The sequence below is a fragment of the Vombatus ursinus genome, unplaced genomic scaffold (genome assembly GCF_900497805.2).
Source record: "Vombatus ursinus unplaced genomic scaffold, bare-nosed wombat genome assembly UNPS02014794.1, whole genome shotgun sequence".
NCBI classification, from domain to species: domain Eukaryota; kingdom Metazoa; phylum Chordata; class Mammalia; order Diprotodontia; family Vombatidae; genus Vombatus; species Vombatus ursinus.
Genome location: NW_020954572.1, coordinates 18,339,730 through 18,360,975, shown reverse-complemented (window position 1 = coordinate 18,360,975; position 21,246 = coordinate 18,339,730). Strand labels below are relative to the sequence as shown.

The 21,246-nt window shown below is 37.1% G+C and overlaps 1 protein-coding gene across 1 annotated transcript in view; it reads right to left on the bottom strand.

The window, feature by feature from the left end:
- TP53BP1 (tumor protein p53 binding protein 1) overlaps positions 1 to 21,246 on the bottom strand; it is a 130,686-nt gene that overhangs the window by 32,076 nt on the left and 77,364 nt on the right. Inside the window, exons 17-18 of the mRNA XM_027869976.1 lie at positions 14,027 to 14,546; positions 8,780 to 8,932 (exon numbers count right to left, since the gene is read on the bottom strand). Of these exons, the coding sequence (XP_027725777.1) occupies positions 8,780 to 8,932; positions 14,027 to 14,546 (673 nt within the window). The remainder of the gene's footprint in view (positions 1 to 8,779; positions 8,933 to 14,026; positions 14,547 to 21,246) is intronic.

Here is a 21,246-nt window from a genome sequence, read left to right as displayed (position 1 = left end):
ATTTTTTAAAAATTACCAAAAAAAGATTTTTTTATTATAAACTTAATAATCAATCACCAAAGTTTGGGTTTTTTAAAGTATCATTTTAATAAGATAATAACAAAATTGCCCTATTTGTTTCTGGCCCCTTACGAACTTTTCTGTTTTCTTCTGCGTATTGTTTTCATGCTTTATCAATACTCTTCCCTCCACCTTTTTTGGGGGGGGGGAGGGGGCATTCCTATCACTTTCCATTAACTCACACCTACTCTCACTTCTCAAAGAAAAGCCCTTCTTTGGAATAAAGTAAACCAAGAATGCCAAATCAGTACATTAGCTATCTTTGAAAATGTATCTCATTCTACACCTCTAGTTCATCCCTTCTCTACAAGTGGCAGGAGGCGTGCTTCATCATCAGTCTTATGAAGTCATGACTGGTTCTTGCATTGATCAGAATTCTGAAGTCTTTCAGTTTTTCCTTTATATTGTTGTAGCTATCATGATATCTATTCTCCTAGTTCTACTCATTTTACTTTGATTCAGTTCATTCAAATCTCTCCAAGTTTCTCTGATGTCTTCATATTTGTTATTTCCTATGGATGATGATATTCCATTAAATCCATACAAGTATTTGTTCAGTCAGTCCCCACAAGACGGGCACCAACTATTTCCAGTTCTTTGCTATAACAAAAAGAGCCATTATGAACATTTTTGTACGTGAGTTGTTTCCATATGTCTTTGCTTTGGAACATACGGCTAGGAGTAGAATAAGTAGTATCAAATGGTGAAAGGGAATGTACAGTTTGGTGACTTCCTGGGTACAGTTCCTTTTCTACAAGCTCCTATCTCTGTTTTGCCTTTAGGACAAAACATAAAACTCTTCTGTTTAGCACTTAAATCCCTTTAAACGTGGCTCCAACCTAATTTGTCTTATTATGTGTTACCCCTCTTAATATATTCAATGCTTCAGCCAAACTGGCCCTTCTGACTATTCCTCATACATGACATTCTATATCCCATCTATTTACTTTTGCCCAGAACACACTACCTCTGTACTTCTACTTCTTAGGCGTCCCTAAATTCCTTCAAAGTTCAGCTCAAGCACTAATTCCTATACAAGGTTTTTCATGATCCTCTCCAGCTACTAGTGCCTTTCTGTGCCCCCTCACCTCCAACCACCTTGTTCATTTATATGTTTACATGTCTTTTCCCACAAAAGAATGGAACTTCCTTTAAGTAGAAACTACTCCATTTCAGCTTTTGAATCCCCAGGCTTAGCCTAGAGTCTGGCATACAAGTGCTCAATAAATGTTTACTATTCTGGTGGTTATTAATATCTTCACAAAGTTCTACTCTGATGCCCTGTGTCCTGGTGAGGGAGTGACCCTGGGCTTGAAGAGTCTTAAGTTCTGGCCAGTTCTACAATGCTTGAAAGTCACGGAGTATGGCATTCCCTAAAGAGTCTGTTTTCTGAAGACCAGACTAATTAAGTATGGAGAAGTTTATACCAGAAGATGACCACTTGACAGTGAATTCTTTGGCCATAGCAAACCAGGAATTAAAAGATACAAAATGGCCCCTAGTACTACATGACTCCCTTCTGCTTTTTCTGTCACAGGGACAGAGTAATGGAAAAGGGGACAAAGGGCACAAACAATCACACGTGATATCCTTATCCAAGGACCAATGAGCAGGCCTAATTCTGGAGGAATTGAATCATATCAATTTTGACCTTCTTGCTATAGGCTAAATCTGAAAAAAGAAGCAAGCTGCAGCCAATGGAAGGTGGTCTTAATAGTACTCCTTGAAGAGACAAAAAAAGGAGTCAAGGTAGAGATTGCTTTATTGCAGACAATAAGAAACATTCACAGGATGTTTGGTCATCTCATATTGCAGTTCCCATGAAAAATATTGGAAAAACACCACCACACATCAACAATGGCTAGAAAGGAAAAAGAAGTTTAAAAAAAGAATTCTACAAAGCAGTTAAAACTCTACAAACTAAGTCAATATATGTTTTGATATTCATTGACTTCAATGTAAAAGTGGTGATAGTGAGGATGTGAGAAGTAGATCATGAAGCACAGTTCAGGAAGAAGGAATGAATATTGCTGAAGGCTTGAAGACTACAAAGTCTTCTCACATCTTTACGTCATGAACATTTTCTTCAAGAAAAGAATTGACAGGCACTGGAAAAGAAGAGTACTTAATGAAAGTGCAAAAAAATGGATTATATTTTAATGAACAAGAAAAGGCTTATTACTGATGTGGGCTTTATCCCTGTTGTTTATATAGCCAGAATACCAAAAAAACTGAATTAGTAAAAGAAGAAAAACAAAAAAGAGAGATGGCATATACAGATGAGAAACACTCAATCCTGAATTATTTAAATCAGCAATAATGAAAAGTAGGTAATGTAAAATAGAAATTACATTGACATGGATTATCATAAATATTATTTTATAGAGAAGTTTAATCAATGTAAAGTAGTTGCTACAAGACCAAAAGATTCCAGAAAGTATTTTAATCAGGAAACACTTCACTCACTTTAGTGCCAAGTGGAGAGAGAGAGAGAGAGAGAGAGAGAGAGAGAGAGAGAGAGAGAGCACAACCAAAGACAACTCCAATTTAAAACATAAACTCATTTGTAAAATCTTATCAAAAAGGATTATAGATGATTACAAGCAGTTTCACATCATAAAGCAGAAAGAAACAGTTGAAAAGCCATCCCAAGCATGTTTAAGGTTGAAAATAGAAGGAAAACAAGCAGAAGAAAAAAATGAGAAAAAAATCTGCAAAGATTTTTATAACAAATTTCTACCACCGAAACAGTGGAGTCACCAGACTAAGGCATTAGCGTCACAATCCCAGATGTGCTTACATGCAAGACAGGAATGGAACTAAAGAGAACAAGGATGGAAAATACATTTGAAATAGACTAAATATACACAGAAAAAACAGTTACTTGCAAGAGTCAAGCACATTATAAGGCATGGAGAAATCAAGTCACAAGATATATTTAAATAATGGCATCAAAGATGTGGGAAAAAAATCTTGACCCTTTATTACTATCAAATAAAAGTGACTGAACAAACATCAACTACTGATCTACAAACCCACTTTCCTATCTCCACAAAATTTTTACGAGATTCATCTCCACATAAACTGAAGGTATCCTCAATGAGGATATTTTTTCAAGTAAAAAGAATTCGTTCTCAAGAATTATTCAACAATGGACCATGTCTTTATAGTTTTGCAACTGACTTTCAGAAGCAGCAAAATGCTACCTCTGAAAGGTTCTCTTCCATGGCAGTTATGAGCAGGCTGCGATATATAACCAAAGAGCAACTTGGAAAAAGAGTAAAAGATGTAATTAGGAAAATGTGTGAATGGAAGAGAAAATGGTTCTGATTACATGGTGAAGGCAAGGTATAAGAAGACAGTGAGAATTCTCCACTGGCATCTTTACAATGTCAGCAGAAAGTTACAAAGGCCTCCAGAATATTGGAATCCTATGTTAAACTTATGCTAGAATATGAACAAAAATCACAAAGAATGGGCAGTCAGATTTGTGTTACAGTCTATCGAATATCCATATCAATGAATTCACAGATCCTTGAGTACTGAGCATCAAATTATTAACAACTTACAAGAATATCTATGTCACACACATGCACACACACATACACACAAGCACTTTTTTCTTTTCTTTTACTGAGCTATACTTTTTATGAGAGGTTGGCCTATTTCTTTAGAAATCATATTTCTGTTAACCACTGGTTTTGATGAATCATAGAATATTGAGCTAAAGTAAAATTTAAAATAATCTAACTTTATCCTCTCATTTTATAAATAAGGACAATGAGGCCCAGAAATGTGAAATGACTTTCCCAAGATGACAGAAGGAGTTGGTGGCAGTCAGGACTTAGCTCACTCCTCAAGATTTCTTCCATTACCCCATGATCCTCTTCCTTCACACGAACAGAACAAAAGGAGTACTAGAGAATATAAAAGTAACTGGTAAACACCATTTAAACATCCTCTACTAAAAAGGTGCACTAGGAGACAAGAGTACACCTAGAAATTTTGTTCTGTGAAATGCAAAATAAATGATTTTGTTATCCCGAAATACATACCTCAAATGTTGCTAGATAAAATATAGCTAGAAATTGCTGAAAACGTGCATATTTGAGTCTTAAAGAGGCAGTGGGTTGAAAGGCAAACAACTGTGAATCTGGAATCAGAAGACCTAAACTTGAGTCCCACCCCCACCAACTCACTCTTGAATCTAACTCTCCTCATTTGTAAAATGGAGACAATAATCTTTAAACTAGTCAGTCTATTACTATACACAGCAGTAATACTGTAAGTTTTACTGGATGTTTGAAATAGAGTTTTTCAAGCCAAGAGACAAAAATTAATATAATTACTGACTATAAGAGTAGCTCAAAGAATATGAAATAGGGTATTTATTTTAATTAGTGCAACCATTAAGAATATTATTCATCAAAATACGTTTTCATCAGATACAATGTACCCTGAGGAGCCCTTTACAGGATCAGTATATATAAACAAAAACACTAGGATACATATCAGGACAACTGGAGATGGCCCTGGATGCAGTGGGAGACCTTGACCTTTTTAAGCTAAGGTCTTTCCCAAGTCTCAGTTTGTTTGAGGCAACACCAATTGATTAAAGCTAGGTAAGAAGTGAAGCAAAGAATGGCCTCTTTTACCTAGTTAAAAAAAAATCAATCTGGGAGGAAAAGATCCTCAGTGTTTCTGAGCAGAAACAGCTGCTATTTACACTCACTCTGAGCCATCAAAGGCCAAACAATGACCCAGTGAGGCTTGGGCTGGGACCTACTGTTGGCTAATCAATGAGAGCCAGAATGTTTAGGATTTAAAGCAAGGTCCTTAAAAAAGAAATCTAGCCCATAAACCCCAAGACATCTTGTGAGGTTTCACTGATCAAAATTTATATTCCTTTGGGTAGAGCACCTGCAGGTAAGGGTATGCTTCCCTATGTTGGCAGAGGGAGAGGAGGGAGGAAGGAAGGAAGGAAGGAATGTTGCCCAACTGGAAATGGCCAGTTGGGTCCCTGGCTCTGGAGGAGAGAGTGAGGCTGGTGACTTTGCACAGCCCTGACTCACTTAACTCCAATTTACTGCCTCACTGAAATCCAAGTCATGACATCACCTTCTTGATGTCATGGTCCTCTTTGAAAATGAAGGACAAACAACAAGGATATCAACAGTTTAATTTATCTGGTAAATGACTAAAGTCATAATCATCAGTACATCAATACCTTATGTAAGAATTTTCTGGTGTGTGTCTTTACACAGAATATGAGACAACTCCTCACATTAGTTCTGAACATTTATATGGCAAATGTCTGATACAGGCTCAGTGGTGAGCACTGGTAGTAATATATCCCTATTTAAACAACTGTACAAGGTAGCTCCATTCTTCAAGAGTGTGCATACTCCCCCAAATGGCCACAAAGGGAAGTTGAAGAAAGCCTGCTGCCATGGAAAGAATATCTGAATTAGAATCTCAGCTCTGCCACTTACTACCTATGTGTCCTTGGCAAGTCACTTAACCAACCTCACTGTGCCTCGTCTAAAAGACAAAGGGACCTCTAAATTTCCTTGTTTAAGGCAAGACAATAGGGATGAATTTATTCTATGATCACTAAGGGGCATTAAAATGATAGAAGAGTGTGCCTTCTGGCTTCCCATCTGTCACAAGTCCTCAATGGCCTCTAAGGTGAGTAAAAAAAGTCTTAAAATAATTCCTGTTGTTTTCTTACCTTTGACAAGCTTCTTTATCTATTACCCAGTAAGGAAATGTAACGATAAGGGCTGCTACTTCTAGTATTAAGGTGACTAATACAAGGATTAATATTTTCATTTTACAGATGAGGAAATGAGACTCAGAGCTAAGAGATGACTTGTATGAGATAACACAACTGCTGAGTACTGGAACTTGAACTCAAACCTATGTCTTTTGATTCCAAGTCCAACGTTACTTACATTTTACAATACTGGCCCTTCCTCAGACTTCAATGTACATGTTTTCCAGGGCAGGTATAGGGAGAAGGAACTACAAGGGACTGAAGAAGGAACTGAAGGGACTACAGTCTAGAAGAGAATGTGACTTTCTTCATTCTTGAAATAAGACTAACATGATAACAGAAAAGCACCCAATGTTGGATATAGAACTATTTTTTCTAAAAAACCCCCCGAGCGAATGCCTTAGATGAAGTGGCAGGCTGCCTCAGCACAGCTCTCACAGATATAGGCATATGGGTTGAGAATTTTAACGTGCAGAGAAAATCTTCAAACAGAAAGTGAGGGTTCTCTCACTATCCCTGAAGAAAGTAACTTTGGGATGGAAAGGATGGCTTATAAAACATGGGAAGAGGTACCAACAACAAGCAGGACAAGCATCAGTGAGCACAAGTGTCCTATTAGATCTATGTGTGAAAAGGTCAAGAAGATGGAACCACAGTCCAGTGTCCACTGGGCTGTGACACCACTCAAACTGCAATGTACTTTATGGAACTTGACAAAATAATGACATTCACTCAAAAAGAACAAAAGGTCTGAAGCCTTATGGGAAACAATGGGGAAAAGAAAGAATTAAGAGGACAAGGGCATTACCAGATCACAAACTATGTTAGAAATATAAGTAAAACTGAAAACTGCTTTAATAGTGATTCAAAAGAGAAAGGTAGATAAATGGCATTAACCAGACCCAGAAATAAGCAAACATAGCAGCCAAGAAATCAAACTACTGGGTAAATAACTCACTATTCAATAAGAATTGATGGAAAAATTGGAAGAAAATAGAAATTAAGATTATACCAGTATCTCACACCCACAGTCTAAATAAAAAAGTCACATATAAAGATTTAGAAAACAGGAGATCTCTTTCACAACTATGGCTTGGGTGGGGGGGGGCAGGTGAGGGGAATTGTGAAGGAAGGGGGAGGGGAGGACACATTCTTAACCAAACGTGGGTTTGCATTAAATATTTCTGGCAAGTCAGATGTCAATACATACAGAGAGCACATGGTATGGTGGACAGAGCTGGCCTTGGGCTCAGGCAGACCAAGGTTCCAGTCTCCACTGTGAAGCAGACTGGTTGGATGACCCCAAGCAAGTCAAATTGCAGTCAAATTCAACTCATAAGTTGAAATCACAGATCCAGTCCCAAAAAGAATCCAAGATAAACAATGAACTGACTCAAATATATAAGACCAAAAGGCACTCCCTAAAATAAGTAATCAAATATAATGAACAAATAATTTTCAGAAGAAAAAATGTAAATGATCAGCTACCATATGAAAGACTACTCCAAATCACTAATATGAGTAATATCCAAACAGCAGGAACAGCAACACAAAGTCCAGTAAGGTAGATCCTGGCTTTAAAACTTGCTATGTGTGCATGTGGACAAGTCATTGGACCTTTTTGTGCCTCAGTTAATACGTCTATATACAATGTGGATAAGAATGTTCCCACTACTACCTAACAAACCTGCTGTGAAGAAAGTGCTTTGTAAACCTTAATGCAATCCATGTGATGTTTCACCACTTTTAGAGGTACAGTTGTATGTAAAAGCATTAGTTCTTTCAAATGCTCAATAATGAACCTCTTACTAGATTCTTAAAATAGCCAAAGAAACTGAAAACTATGTTGAATATCTAGATACAAAAGTAAAAACATCTCCTGCCTTGTTTCTCCAGTTCTGAATCAGACTCATCAGCAAAAGTTCTAATATGTGATTCCTTCAGTAAGTTCAATTTCAGCTCTACCTCTGAGGTAAGTCCAGAACTTTAACCAGAACAAGTGGCAACATGATCACTAAAAACTCAGACCTGAGTCTGAAGATGAATCTATGTCAGCTTTCAAAAACATGAACTTTCAGAATTTCACAGGGAGTCTACTCCCAACATTCCAAAGCTGGAGGAAAAGAGGCAACCTAGAGTGGTGAAAAGAGCATTGGCTTTGGAGTCAGGAAGACCTGTGTTCAAATCCTACCTTATATAATGGCTATGTGACCCTGAACTAATCCCTCAATCTCTTCTCCAGCCCAGTTTCCTCATCTATATAATGAGGGCATTGGACTTGATGACCTCTAAGGTCCCTTCCAGCTCTGAATCTATGATTCTGTGATTGATTGGGTAATTACAACAGATGCCTTGCAAGACTGTATTACAATATGCATATGAATTACAGTGTGATAAAGGATTTGGAGTCAAAGAAATTGGATTCCAATCCTACTTTTTTCAATTTAGTACTTGTATGACCTGAGGCATTCCATACCATGAGGCCTGTTTTCCCATTCACAAAATTATAGAGGTGGATTAGATGATCTCTTAAGATTCATTCCAACTTTAAATCCAATGATCCTATACAAAGGTTTTTAAATGTTACATAAAAATTTTAAATTGTATTTTCAGTTTGCTACTCCTTATCAATACTGCATATCTAAGAAAGCTTGATAGTGATTTCTAAATCTCTACATTAAAAGAAAAGATATCACTAAGAGGTTAAGTGACAACCTCAGTGCTACATAAGAAAATCAGGACTGGGAGAGGATCAGAAATCAGAATCATTAACTTCTAGCCTTGTGCTGAGGTCCCTGAGCTACTTCACCCTTTCAATTTCATACAGAAAACAAAGTATCAATAGCTGAATAATGGGGATACAGGGAAGAGATAGGGTGGTTAAAAAAATCCAAGGTAACATTCTACTGACACTATTAACACTTAAATCTAGTGTATTATTACCTCAGTCACCTTTCGATCCACTTCTGTGCCATCTACATAATATACATCAGTGATAACACGTGTAATTAACGTGCGTACTTCACGTATAGTTCGCATGTGGCGATGTAAGACCTGGCCAGGTGGGGGCTGAGGCAAGTCAAATTCTTCTTCTCCCTATAATGTTTAAACAGCAGAACAGAGAATTAACACATTACTACAAATGGATATAACTATGACCCAACCAGTTCAAAATGATCTAATTAATGTGTTTCATGAAATTTGAATACAGTAAAACTACATGAATTAGTTACAGCTAGAACCAGATATAAGATTTCTCCCAGAGTTTAAATATTAAGTACATAATCTACTCAATAGATATACCGTATATGTATTACACCTAAAGACTTGGGTTAATGTCTACAAACAAATTTTGATCAAGTGAGAATCCTGTTTATAGTTTTATCATAAAGAAAAATAATTTATTAACTCAAATAAAACCTTGTGCCTTTATGAAAGCTGACATGTGAAAACAACGAATGAAACTTGGCTCATGCTAGAAAATAAAACATATAATTTTTTTCCATCCAGTTTTGTGATTTCATCAATGTAGAATTCCTGGTGTGTAAACCTCCCGTACCCACATCACAGTTGCAACTTGCAATTTGTACTCTCAGAGGGTTGTCTGAGGCACTGAGGGAAAAAATGACTTGCTTGTGGTCACGCAGATTGTATGCGTCAAAGGCAACTCTAATCTAGGTCTACCTGACTCGAATGCCAGTCCTCTATGTAATGCCATGCTGTTTTTACAAATTTTTAGTTCTTAAAAAATTTTTTTGAAATTAAAATTTAATTTTTTTATTTTAATTTTTCTCATTCTACTATGAACTGATCACAAGTGAAGTGCTGGTTCTAGGGAAAAAACTTCCTCCGAATTGTTACATTCATTTAGTTTTTCTCCAGTATGGAATCTCCATTATGGAATCAGAACTGTACTTATATGGAAGGATTTATCATATTCATTATATTTATAAGGTTTCTTTCTAATATGAATTCTACGGTGGGAAATACGGTATATGAGTTATAACTAAAGGTCTTGGTAGAGATGTAAAAAGAGCAGACTATGAAGTCAAATGACCTAGGTTCCAATCCCAGCTCTGACACTAGCTATTTTAAGTCATTTAATCTCTTAAGCCACAGTTTCCTTATGTGTAAGGGATTTGGCCTAGATTAGCTCTGAGCTTTCTTTTCAGCTCTAAACCTATGATCTTTCCCACATTAAAGGTTTTTCAAATACGAATTCTGATAGCTAATAAGTTGTAACTTCTGACATACACTTGCAAGATTCATATTTCACAAGGAACTACAAAAACTAAAGAATTCAAACAAATAAATTAATCACTTAAATATAAACATCACATTATTTCATACCAATAGTTATTTCCTCTACAACATCTCATGTTTATTGTCCCATTCTCTCCACTTGCATAGCCACTTAGACCCTCATCATCTCTCACTTGGACTTTTACAGTTTCCTAACTAGCTTCCTTGCCATATTCCATTCCCATACATCTTCCACAGAGGTACTGATGTGATTTTTTCATAAAGTGCAGTTCCAATCTTGTCACTGTCTCTCCCTCTGTCCCCCACCATACACCTCAATAAACCCCAACAGCTACCTATGATCTCTAAACTCTTCTGTTTGCCTTTTAAGGTTCCTTACAACCTGGTCTCAACTTTGCTTTCTATATTACATATCACTCCCCTCCACATACTCTAAAGTGCAGTCAAACATCTTAAAACTTGACAATATATTTCCTACTGCCACGTCTGCACTGACTGCACCTCTCAACCCTCCACTTCTCAGAATCCATGATATCCGCAAAAAACTGAGCTCAAGCACCACTTTTTCCATGAATCCTATGCCAGTCCCTCCAGCTAATAGCACTCTCCCTACCAAGGTTACCTTGTATTTCTTTTGCAATACCTATTTACACATGTTATGTTCCCTGTTAGAATGTAAGCTACTTGTAAGCATACATCATTTCATTTTTGTTCCTTTATCTCTAGCTCCTAGTACAGTGCCTGACACATAAAGGGCGTATTAATGCTTGCTGATTGAGCGAATGCTTGTTCAGAACAGTTCACCCCTGCTAGTACTGCTTTAAAGGTGAAAGGATTTACACATCTTTTCAGTTGTTCAGACCAAGCCTCCATAATACATCCTTTTGCTGCTACTGCTGAAAGTGAAATCACTTGCCACGAGGGAAATACGTAGAATGAAATAAATTCATATTTTCTACTTTTCATACTTGAAGTGGGGAAAACATGTTAATAAAAAGCTACCCTGTGAAAATAAGTTTCTAAGAAATCTAAGACATTCTAACACAAAGGTTGAAATTTAAACATTATTATTCATAGATAGGTACTAAGTAATAGATTGTAATGATAATAGATAACATTTGTAGTTTAAAGGTTTGTGTATATGTGTGTGTGTATATATATATATATATACACACACACATATATAAAAATAAATAATCTCATTTGATCTTCACAACAACTGTAGGAGGCAGGTACTATTATTACTCCCATTCTTCAGGTAAGAAAACTGAGGCTAAACAAGGTTAAGTGATTTGCTTGGATTCACAGAGCCATCAAAGGTCTGAAGCAAGGTCTGAACTAAAGAATTCTTAATCCCAAGTGGAATGCTTTAGCCACACTATCACAATTCTATATGGTATAGCTATTACATCAGACAGCCACAAAAATAAAAGAGAATAAAAATGCCCCATAGCATTTGTACATTCCTTAAATATAATCATATGGCTATCTAAGCAGTCTGTACAAATACAGAAGCCATACAATGGGAGAAACCAACTGATATCAGCAGAAAAACAGGTAAGACAGAGATGAAAAAGGAAAGGACAGAAAAACTAATGTTGTTTTCTCTCATGAATAGCTCTCCGAAAAAGACCTTTAAGAGAGTGAAAAGCTTAATTTTTTTATTCATAAATGAAGTGGACAAGAGCAATATCAAAGAAAACACTCCTTTGAATACAGAGAAATCTTAGTTGCAGGGACATAATTCAAAATTTAAGGACTACAGGAGCACATTAGTTTCCACTAAAACAGGGCTGTCTTTTTTTTTTTTTTTGCTTTTTTTGGTGAGGCAATTGAGGTTAAGTGACTTGCCCAGGGTCACACAGCTAGTAAGTGTCATGTGTCTGAGGCCACATTTGAACTCAGGTCCTCCTGACTCCAAGGCCAGAGCTCTATCTACTGCGCTACCTAGATGCCACAAAACAGGCCTAAGTCTTAACCACAATGGATAGCATTAAAAGTTTCTACATCCTTGGCTTTTTCACCATACAGAAAGCATCAAAAGATGAAAGGGATATGAGTCAATGGCAAAGCTGGGACTAGAAGTCAGATCTCCAGACTTTAAGATGACCGCTCTCCATGTTAAGTACAGATAAAGTTTACCACTGTTTGCAAGGAAAGGGGCATCATGGCATAGTACATAGAAAGCTGGCCCCATGAGGGCAGGTAGGTGGTACAGTGGATAAAGCACCAGCCCTGGAGTCAGGAGGACCTGAGTTCAAATCTGGCCTCAGACACATAACACTCACTAGCTGTGTGACTGTGGGCAAGTCACTTAACCCCCAATTGCCTCACCAAAAAAAAAAAAAAAAAAAAAAAAGCTGGCCCCCAACATTAGGAAGGCCTGTGTTCAAACGCTGCCTCTGAGACCTAAGTCACTTAACTTCCCATGGCTGCCAGGCAATCCCCTATACCTACAAGTTGTGCCCATCTGAATTGGTATAAGAAATTTCCTCACTCAAAAGTTCCCCACGCCAATGAAATCATAGGTCTAGAAAAGATTTTAGGTGAGAAAAGAGAAAGAAGCAGTAATTAATTTTGGGGGGGGGGTCTGAACCAATTAGTTCATCTATGTAGGGAACATGCAGTGTACAAATTCCCTCCACTGATACAGACTGACAAATCTTTTGTAATTTATAGCCTTAGAGGGCTTCTAAGGATATTAAGAATTTAAGAGACCTATCCAAGGACACTAAGCTAGAATGTATCAGAGGCAGAGACTAAACCAGTTCTTCCTCACTCTAAGGCAGGCTCTCCATCCACCACGCCATACAGCCAAAGCTTAAAACATGGACCCAAATTATTAAGCAGTAAGAGTCAACTAACACCTCAAAGAGGAAAACAGGGAAATAGGAGACTGATGTGGTACATCTCTTGTGCCAGGATTATCTACTCCAAGTGTGTTGAAACTACCATACCTTAGAGATAATACACCTTTTCAGAACATCACCTCTTTATCCAGGCATTTTTATAGGCAATAAAGGATTCTTATAATGCCTCATAGAGTTTTACTGCTAAAGATGCATGGATAAATGAAATGAGCTAGGATTGTGTTACAGCTCAACACAGGCGCCCTCAGAAAGCACCTGATGAGGTTTATGATTAAAAAGAAGCCTTTCCTAAATAGATCCAAAGTGAAGATGACCCCTAACTTATTTATTGATAGGCTAAGTAAGAGCACATAGCTGACCCTCTATCAGTTTCCATTTTTTTTCCTCCCAAGGACCTCATAGCCATCTAAAGAAATCTTTAAAATTCATTTTCAGATTTGTTAATCTAATATATAACTTTGTCCTTAAGACCAACTAATTTTTAGTGTCTTATTATATTATCAGATTTCTTCCTCCACCCCAAATCTTACCAGTTTCTGATACTTTCCCACCCACTACAAATCTTAATACCTTCTCCACAGTCCCCAAGTTCTAACCTGACCTCTTTTTAATCCTACTACTTGTGCTCCTCCTGATCATGAACAGTACCTCCTCCAACCCGTTCCCACCAACTTTCAGTCCTCCTCACATTCCCATAAAAAGGACTCCTAGGAACTATAGGGAAGTAGACTAAGTCCTGATAGGTGAGTAAAGGACAGGAAGATACTCAAGGCAACAATATTCTGAGAGACACAAAATAGGGTACAGACTGTTCTTTCAAGAGAAAGGAGATCTACTTAAACTCAAATACGACTCAGTTTTCCCTGTAACATTAGAAATTAGTTATAATTCTAACATCTCCCACTCCACTTCCATTGTGAGAGTATCCCTAATGCTCAATAGGAAACATAGCCCTATACTGTCAAGGTCTCATCTTCTCTGTTGACTAATACATGACTATTATCCAGTAGATCACACAGTTTAAAAGATCCCAGGGAGGCCCCACACCTGTTCTTACCTGGCTATGCAAAGAGTCAGTATCATCTCCTGAGACATTTGCAGGCTTCTCAGCATTCCTCCTCTCAGTCTGTACCTTAGCATCTTGTTTCCCAAGGTTCTGGTCAGCCATGCTGGTTCCCACCTCTACTTGTTCAGACACTCCTTTCATGGTTTGTGTTGCTACTGAAACAACAATTGGAGCCCAAAGGGAATGTTCTGTTGTCTGGACTTCTTTGTTATGTGTCTTGGGCCAAATGCTTTCCCCTCTGGTTCCTGGGCTTGTAGATAAGACTTTACTGGATTTGTCCTGACTGGTTTTTGAGTCTTCCTGTTCATCTCCTGCCACATTCATCTCCACAGTATCTCCTGCTGGACTGGATGGCACTTGTGTGACAGTCTGTTGTGCAGCTGGGGAAACAGGGGCCTCAACATGGGAAGTATGCTTGATAGGCTGTTGCTGGCATGGCCAGGGGCTAGGGTCATCCTCCATTTTTTCATCTTCCACTTCTTGAGTGCTTGGGAAATCGAATAAATCTCCCCTGAAAACCAACCACACAGAGAGATCATGTCATAAACAAACTGATTTGTCTGAATCAAGATTCAAAAGACAAGCCTTTTTACAAGTGCTCCACACCCCCTTCCATTCCTGCGGTGTTCCCCTTACAGCATGAGCACACACCACGTCCCATTCACCACTAGGTGAGACTAAAATACACAAAATAGATTTGGCAAACCCGAGTTCCAGTCTTTCCACCAAATAAGAAAATGTGAGTGTCCAGACTACTTCCACCATGTGAAATGCAGATGGTGACAAGATTGAGATTGTTGTTACTGGTAATTGTGTGTATGAAGTTTTATATCATGATCTTAAGTAGCTGTTCCTGTGAAATAAGAATGGTAAGTTCACAATTACTTCAACCTGACAATACTATTTTTGCAAAATGTTTTCCATTTTTATTGACAATACTATTGTCATAAGAAAAACAAGAAAACAGAAAAACTGAATTTCTTATCAGTCAACAACAATGTAAGAATTTGCTTTTTAAAAGGAAGTTAGAGCATGATTTTTATACACAAAGTAATGTTTCTAATACTTTTCTGAGTCTAACTGACTTCTATCAGGTTTGCTACGGGCTCACACTCCATAAGCAAATAGGGATATTTTAGGTTTTCCTTTTATTAGTAGACATTATGAGGAATGGAATGACATGGATAAAGGTCAAGAAGGACAAGCAACCATAGATGGGCTGCCATCTGCATGGCTGGATAGAATACACAGAATAGATATCAATACATGTATAAGAACACAGATCCATTAGAATATTTATTAGTTAATTAGCAGTATTTATCAGTTAATAATACTTCTACTTTTTGCAATACTAATCAAACCCAATATTTATTTTTGGGAAAGGAGCCCAATTTAAAAGGCAGTAAGTTGCAGTTAAGCTTCCAGCTCTGTCAGCTACAGTGGTCAAATCAAAAAGCATTTATATTAAGCATCTAATATGTGCCAGCCACTATGTTAAAGCTCTGAGGATACAAAGAAAGGCAAGAACAGTCCCTGTCCTCAAGGGATTCACATTCTGACGGGGAGAAAATATGCTAAATAACTATGTGCACTCACAATATACAGAGAGTAAAATGAAATATAAATCAACTGGAGTTAGTCTAGGGAGGTGGTCCGATGGATAGAGTGTTGGAGTTGGAGTCAGGAAGACCCAAGTTTGAATCCTGCCTCAGACATTTACCAGATGTGTGACCTGCAGACAAGTCACCTAACCTCTCTACCCTGTGTTTCCTCATCTGTAAAATGGTAATAACTATAGCACCTACTTCATGGGGTTGTTGTGAGGATTAAATGAGATAACACGTAAAGAGTTTTGCAAACTTTAAAGCATTATGTAAATGGTGACGGTGGTGGTGGTAGTTGTTGTAACCACCTTTGGATAACTTTGCTCTTCAAAAGCTACAAAGATGCTATTTTTTATCACTCATGGAACAGTGAAACTCTAAATAAAATATTCCTTGTCGATGGTGCAGTCATCATAAACAGACCAAGATCAAAAGGCCTGGACCAACAGGACAAGTACGGCTAATATAAAGCTGTGATATATTCACTGGTACAAAAGTGTAGAGGGTACTGAAGAGAAACACGTGGTGAAGACAGCAGCAGAACGTAAACAGCTATCTCTGCATACATGTGCAATATTGCACTAGAGAACAAAGAGACCTCTTCTCACCCTCAGGATCTATAAAATTCCCAACTATATAGGAGCACCTGCTAAACTGGAGAGTAGAGAGCTGACAGACACCTGGATAATGAACACATTATTTACAGTCAGGTAAATGTAAAAAGTTTCATGATTTTGTCTTTCAGGGATCTATACAAGAAGCCCATGGTTCAGCTATTAATGTAAAATATCTAGATTAGGTACTATTACTAAGAGGGCTTTAAAACACAAATACTTAAAAACCAAAATGTTCCTAAAAGTTCTTTGTTAAAGTAGGAGCTAAACAATGGAAAGAAATTCTCAGGTACTTTCTTTGGAAATAAAGAAGAAAGCCAAGAAATTAACTTAACAAAATGGCAAAATAAACCTTTTGTTTTAATTATCTGGGATATTTTAGGTGAAAGTGTTTTGGAGCTAAAATTACCTAGAACTGCAGGAAACTGCATTTGCGGTATATAGACACAATCTCAGATATAGATTGGTTTTACATTGTTCTTTCTAAATATGAACCTTATCTGCTTAATTTCAGCAAATAATGATCAGGAACTAATAATAACCAAAATCCTAATGAGAAAAGTAAGTTTTATCTTTTCCTTAATACTATTTGATATTAGTAAAATATGAAAAAGAAATGAGCAAATTTCAGGTTTTAAATCTAAATATGTTTGTTAAGATAGTAGAGATTAAGGAACACAGCCCTTTGGGATGTTTGCTTATCATTAAAGTGGAATACACCATCTGCTTTTCTGTATTTTCAAGTAAAACTAGATTATAAGCACCTAATTAAACACAGCTCGTTGAATGCAGGGCCTATATTTTATATTTCTTTATATTCTTCACGGTGTCTAGTACAGGACCTTGCACACAATACTCGGTAAATATCTGTTGGTTTGATTTGAAATAAAAACAGTGGAAAATAACAAGTGTTAAATTGGTCTTAGGGCTTCAGTACTTGCATTCATGAGACATAATGCCATGAACAGAAATCTTTTTCAGTGGTTCAGTCAGCCATTTTCCTCACAAGTATTTGCTAAGTAGTATTCACATCACTGTATTATTCCCTTTGGGAGTTTGGGTACATGGTACAAGAAACAGCATTAAGGAAAAGCATAGAAAGATCTGAATCTATATTATATTACTATTCATTTGTTTTCTTGCTCTTATCCTCTATATCTATTTACTTTAATGACAGATGACTATTCAACTTATCTCCTAACAGTATTAAAAATGTTTGCATCTGGGGCAGCTAGGTGGCGCAGTGGATAGAGCACTGGCCTTGAAGTCAGGAGGACCTGAGTTCAAATTCGGCCTCAGACCAAACACTTGACACTTACTAGCTGTGTGACCCTGGGTAAGTCACTTAACCCCAACTGCCTAAGCAAAAAAAAAAAAAAAGTTTGCGTTTGTTTTTCCAGAGGTAATGAATGATAATTAACAATTATGCAAACAAATTATATTCTTGGCTTCCCTAAAAGGCAGCAATAAATGGGGACTTCAGTCTTAATTATTTCTTGCAGCAGTGGAAAGGCAAAAGACTTGAAAAGATAAATGAAAAATCAGAAATCAGACATTAGGTATGCCTGGGCAATATGATATTTAAAAACAAGTAAACAATAATCAACTACTACATACCAAGTGTAATACCTGAACTGTACAACTAGATGCAGTAACCATTAAAAACAAAGTAAAAAGTTTCCTCCTTAATGGCAAATGTAGGTCTTTGCCTAATATATCAGTAGTATTTTGACTAAGATACAAGACACAGTATTCCAATGATGGACTTCATGAGTTTGAAGTCATCTGTTCCAGGACTTAGTTATTTTGGAGAATTGCTACTATGTATGGTAGAATGTATCTTTTTATATATAATAACTCTCCTCATTAATTTGCTGAGATGAGATGGAAGAATTCATATGGATCATCCTGCCAGCATCCTGAACCCTCAGGCCATCAATTTAAATGATAATTCTGTCATATTCAACGATGGTTTTAGTGAGCCACCAAATCAGTAGTGTGGACAAATCATTTCATCTAACACATAAGCGGCATCACTCTAATTCTGTGCTATATTTAGGGAGGACTTGACAAATGACATTGTCTATGGACATCTGTATAACTTAGATAAAATACCTTTGGGACACTCAGCCCCAACCAACTATCAATTTCTTTTATACCAAAAGAATTTTTGCAACTTAGAATAAAATCCTGAAGCCACAAAATGTATGTTGCCTAAATGAACACTACAATTAAGTGCCTCATTAATATGGTGTTTTGTTTTTTAAACAAAGGCACTGCATAGAGATTGACAGATTGAACCTACAATTCCTCATATAACTCTAATGATTATCTCACCTGCAATACTGCAATCAGGTTTCAGGGCTTCAATATCAGAAGAAAAAAAGTCAGTAAGTCAAAGGGAGCACCAAATGATAATACAAAAAAGATAACATGTATCTAATTTTTATAATAGTTTCTCTGAGATAGAGGTTCACATGCATTAATATATTAACCTTCACAATATTCTGATCTTATGAATTGGGAAACTAAAGCACATAAAGATTAATGAATTCATAGGATTCTCGAAGTAAATAGTACTGGAATTAATAAAAAGTAAGTACGCTCTTTAAAAGCCTCATGGTTTAGCCACTTAGCTACACTCACCTAAACCTTCAATGTTTAGGAATTCTTAAAGATGATTCAAAGAAGCTATGAAAGGTAATGAAGATATCTATGTTCAATATGAGAAAAGATTTTCTGCCCATTAAGTATTAGACTCTGGTCCTAAGGAATATATTTCATTGTGCTCCTCCATCCTTAGCTTTAAGGTCATGAGTTACTAACATTTTTCTACTGCTAATATTTGTGATAGTATGTCCAATCTGTAACACCTGCCTATTACTGTCAACACCACTATCCTCCCAGTCACTTGGGCTTAACTTCTCACACTCATACTTAACGCACAAGGTCACGGTCTTAGATAACTCCCATCATCTGCCTCCTTTGTGCTTACACATATGCTGCTGAACAAACATGTAGAAAACCACATTTGCAACCATTTTGGTTGAGTCCACTATAAATTTATAGTACACAACCTTAACTGGGTCCTGACTACTGTTAGAAAATCCTTCTTTACCTCTCTTATCAACACATTATCTCACTCTTCACAGCTCTCCAAACCTTTTTACCCCTCCTCAAACTTCCCATAGCTTCCCCTTCCCCCACATCCTCAGCCCAGAAATCTGACTCATATTTTCTAAAACAAACAAACAAACAACCAACCAAAAACAAAACTGGAGTTCACAGCAATCCCTCTACATGTTTTCTACCACTACCTTCCTCCTTCAATGCTGTCTCACTTGAGCAAGTGGCCTTACTCCTTACCATGATTAACACCATCTCCCCCTCAAGCGATCCTATTCCATATCATCTCTTCCAATAGACTGCCTCCTCTCTCAGTCTACTGACTCCTTCCCTACTGTCTAAAAACATGCCCGGTTGTCCCCTCATCCTGAAAAAAATACTCACTTGATCTTTTCATCCCTGATAACTATCATCCTATAACTTCTGCCCTTTAATGCTAAACTCCCTGAAAAGACCAAACACAACAGGTACCTCTACTTCACCTCCTCTCACATCCTCTTAACTCCTTACAATCCAGTTTCTAACCCCATCATTACTGTAAAACAGTAAAGCTGCTCTCTCAAAAGTTACAATCAATCTCTTTATTGCCAAATCCAACTTTTTTTTTCCATTCTCCTTCTCCTCAACCTTTCTGCAGCCTTTGACACTGCTGATCACTCTCTCTTCCTCGATACTTTCTTCTCTCTGGGTTTTTGGGACACCACTCTTTCCTGTTTCTCCTCCTACAGATCTGACCACTCCTCAGTCTCCTTTGCTGGATCCTCTTCTAGATCAAACTCTCTGACTGTAGGTATCTCACAGAGTTCTTGGGCCCTCTTCCATTCTCCCTCTATACTACTTCACCCGGTGATTTCAGTAATTCTCGTGGACTTAATTATCTTCTCTATACAGATTATTCCCAAATCTACCTATCTTGTCCTGACCTCTTTGCTGACCTCTAACCTCACATCTCCAAATGCCTTTCAGACATCTCAAACTGGATGTTCAGTAGACATCTTAAACTAAACAAATCCAAAGCCAAACTCATTATCTTTCCTTCCAACTCCCCCCCCCACTCCTAATTTTCTATTACTGTTTTTTTCCCTTTTTATTTTAGACAAATGCTAAAACTTAAATATATAATAAGAAAAAGAACCATTGTAAACTTAAATATAAAGTAAGAAAAAAAACAAATAAAAGTCATGTGCACAGCAGAATATAAGAGAGGATTCAAATTATATAGTGATAACTTCATTTCAAGAAAGCCTATATATTAAATACTGTTCATTATGCTGAAAGCTGTCCATCTTTTCTTTACTTCCTTGTAGGTTTTCTTTTGCTCTCTGCTGTACACTTTTTACTTTGTTTTTTTTTTCCCTCCCTCCCCCTACCCACCACTCCAAAGCTACAGTTGAGCACTGGATATATTTATATGTAGGTACTGATGTACACATACACTTATATATGTACATACACATAGATATATAAATATACTTTCCCTAAGAGATTCTACTCCTAATCTTTGTTTTTATTTTTGCGCATTTTTTTTAATTTTTCTATCTCTCCTAACTCGTCTACTTTACTTCCACATGCTACCTTACCCTCCTATTACTTAACCAACCCCGACTCCAGCAATCCCTCCCTTATCCTCCCATTTCCCTCAATCTAAACTCTCTTCTATATCCCCCTTTTAACCTATTCCCACACCCTCCCCCCTAAAGATCCCTCCTTTATTCTCTCCCCCTTCCCTATACCCTTAGAGTTCTATTTCTTTCTAAATTTAGAAGATTTTTATATTTTTCTAAATGTATATGTATTTTCCCCCCTTAAACCCATTCCCGATGACAATAGGTTTCCAGAATTAACAGCTCCCCTCCTCCATCTAATT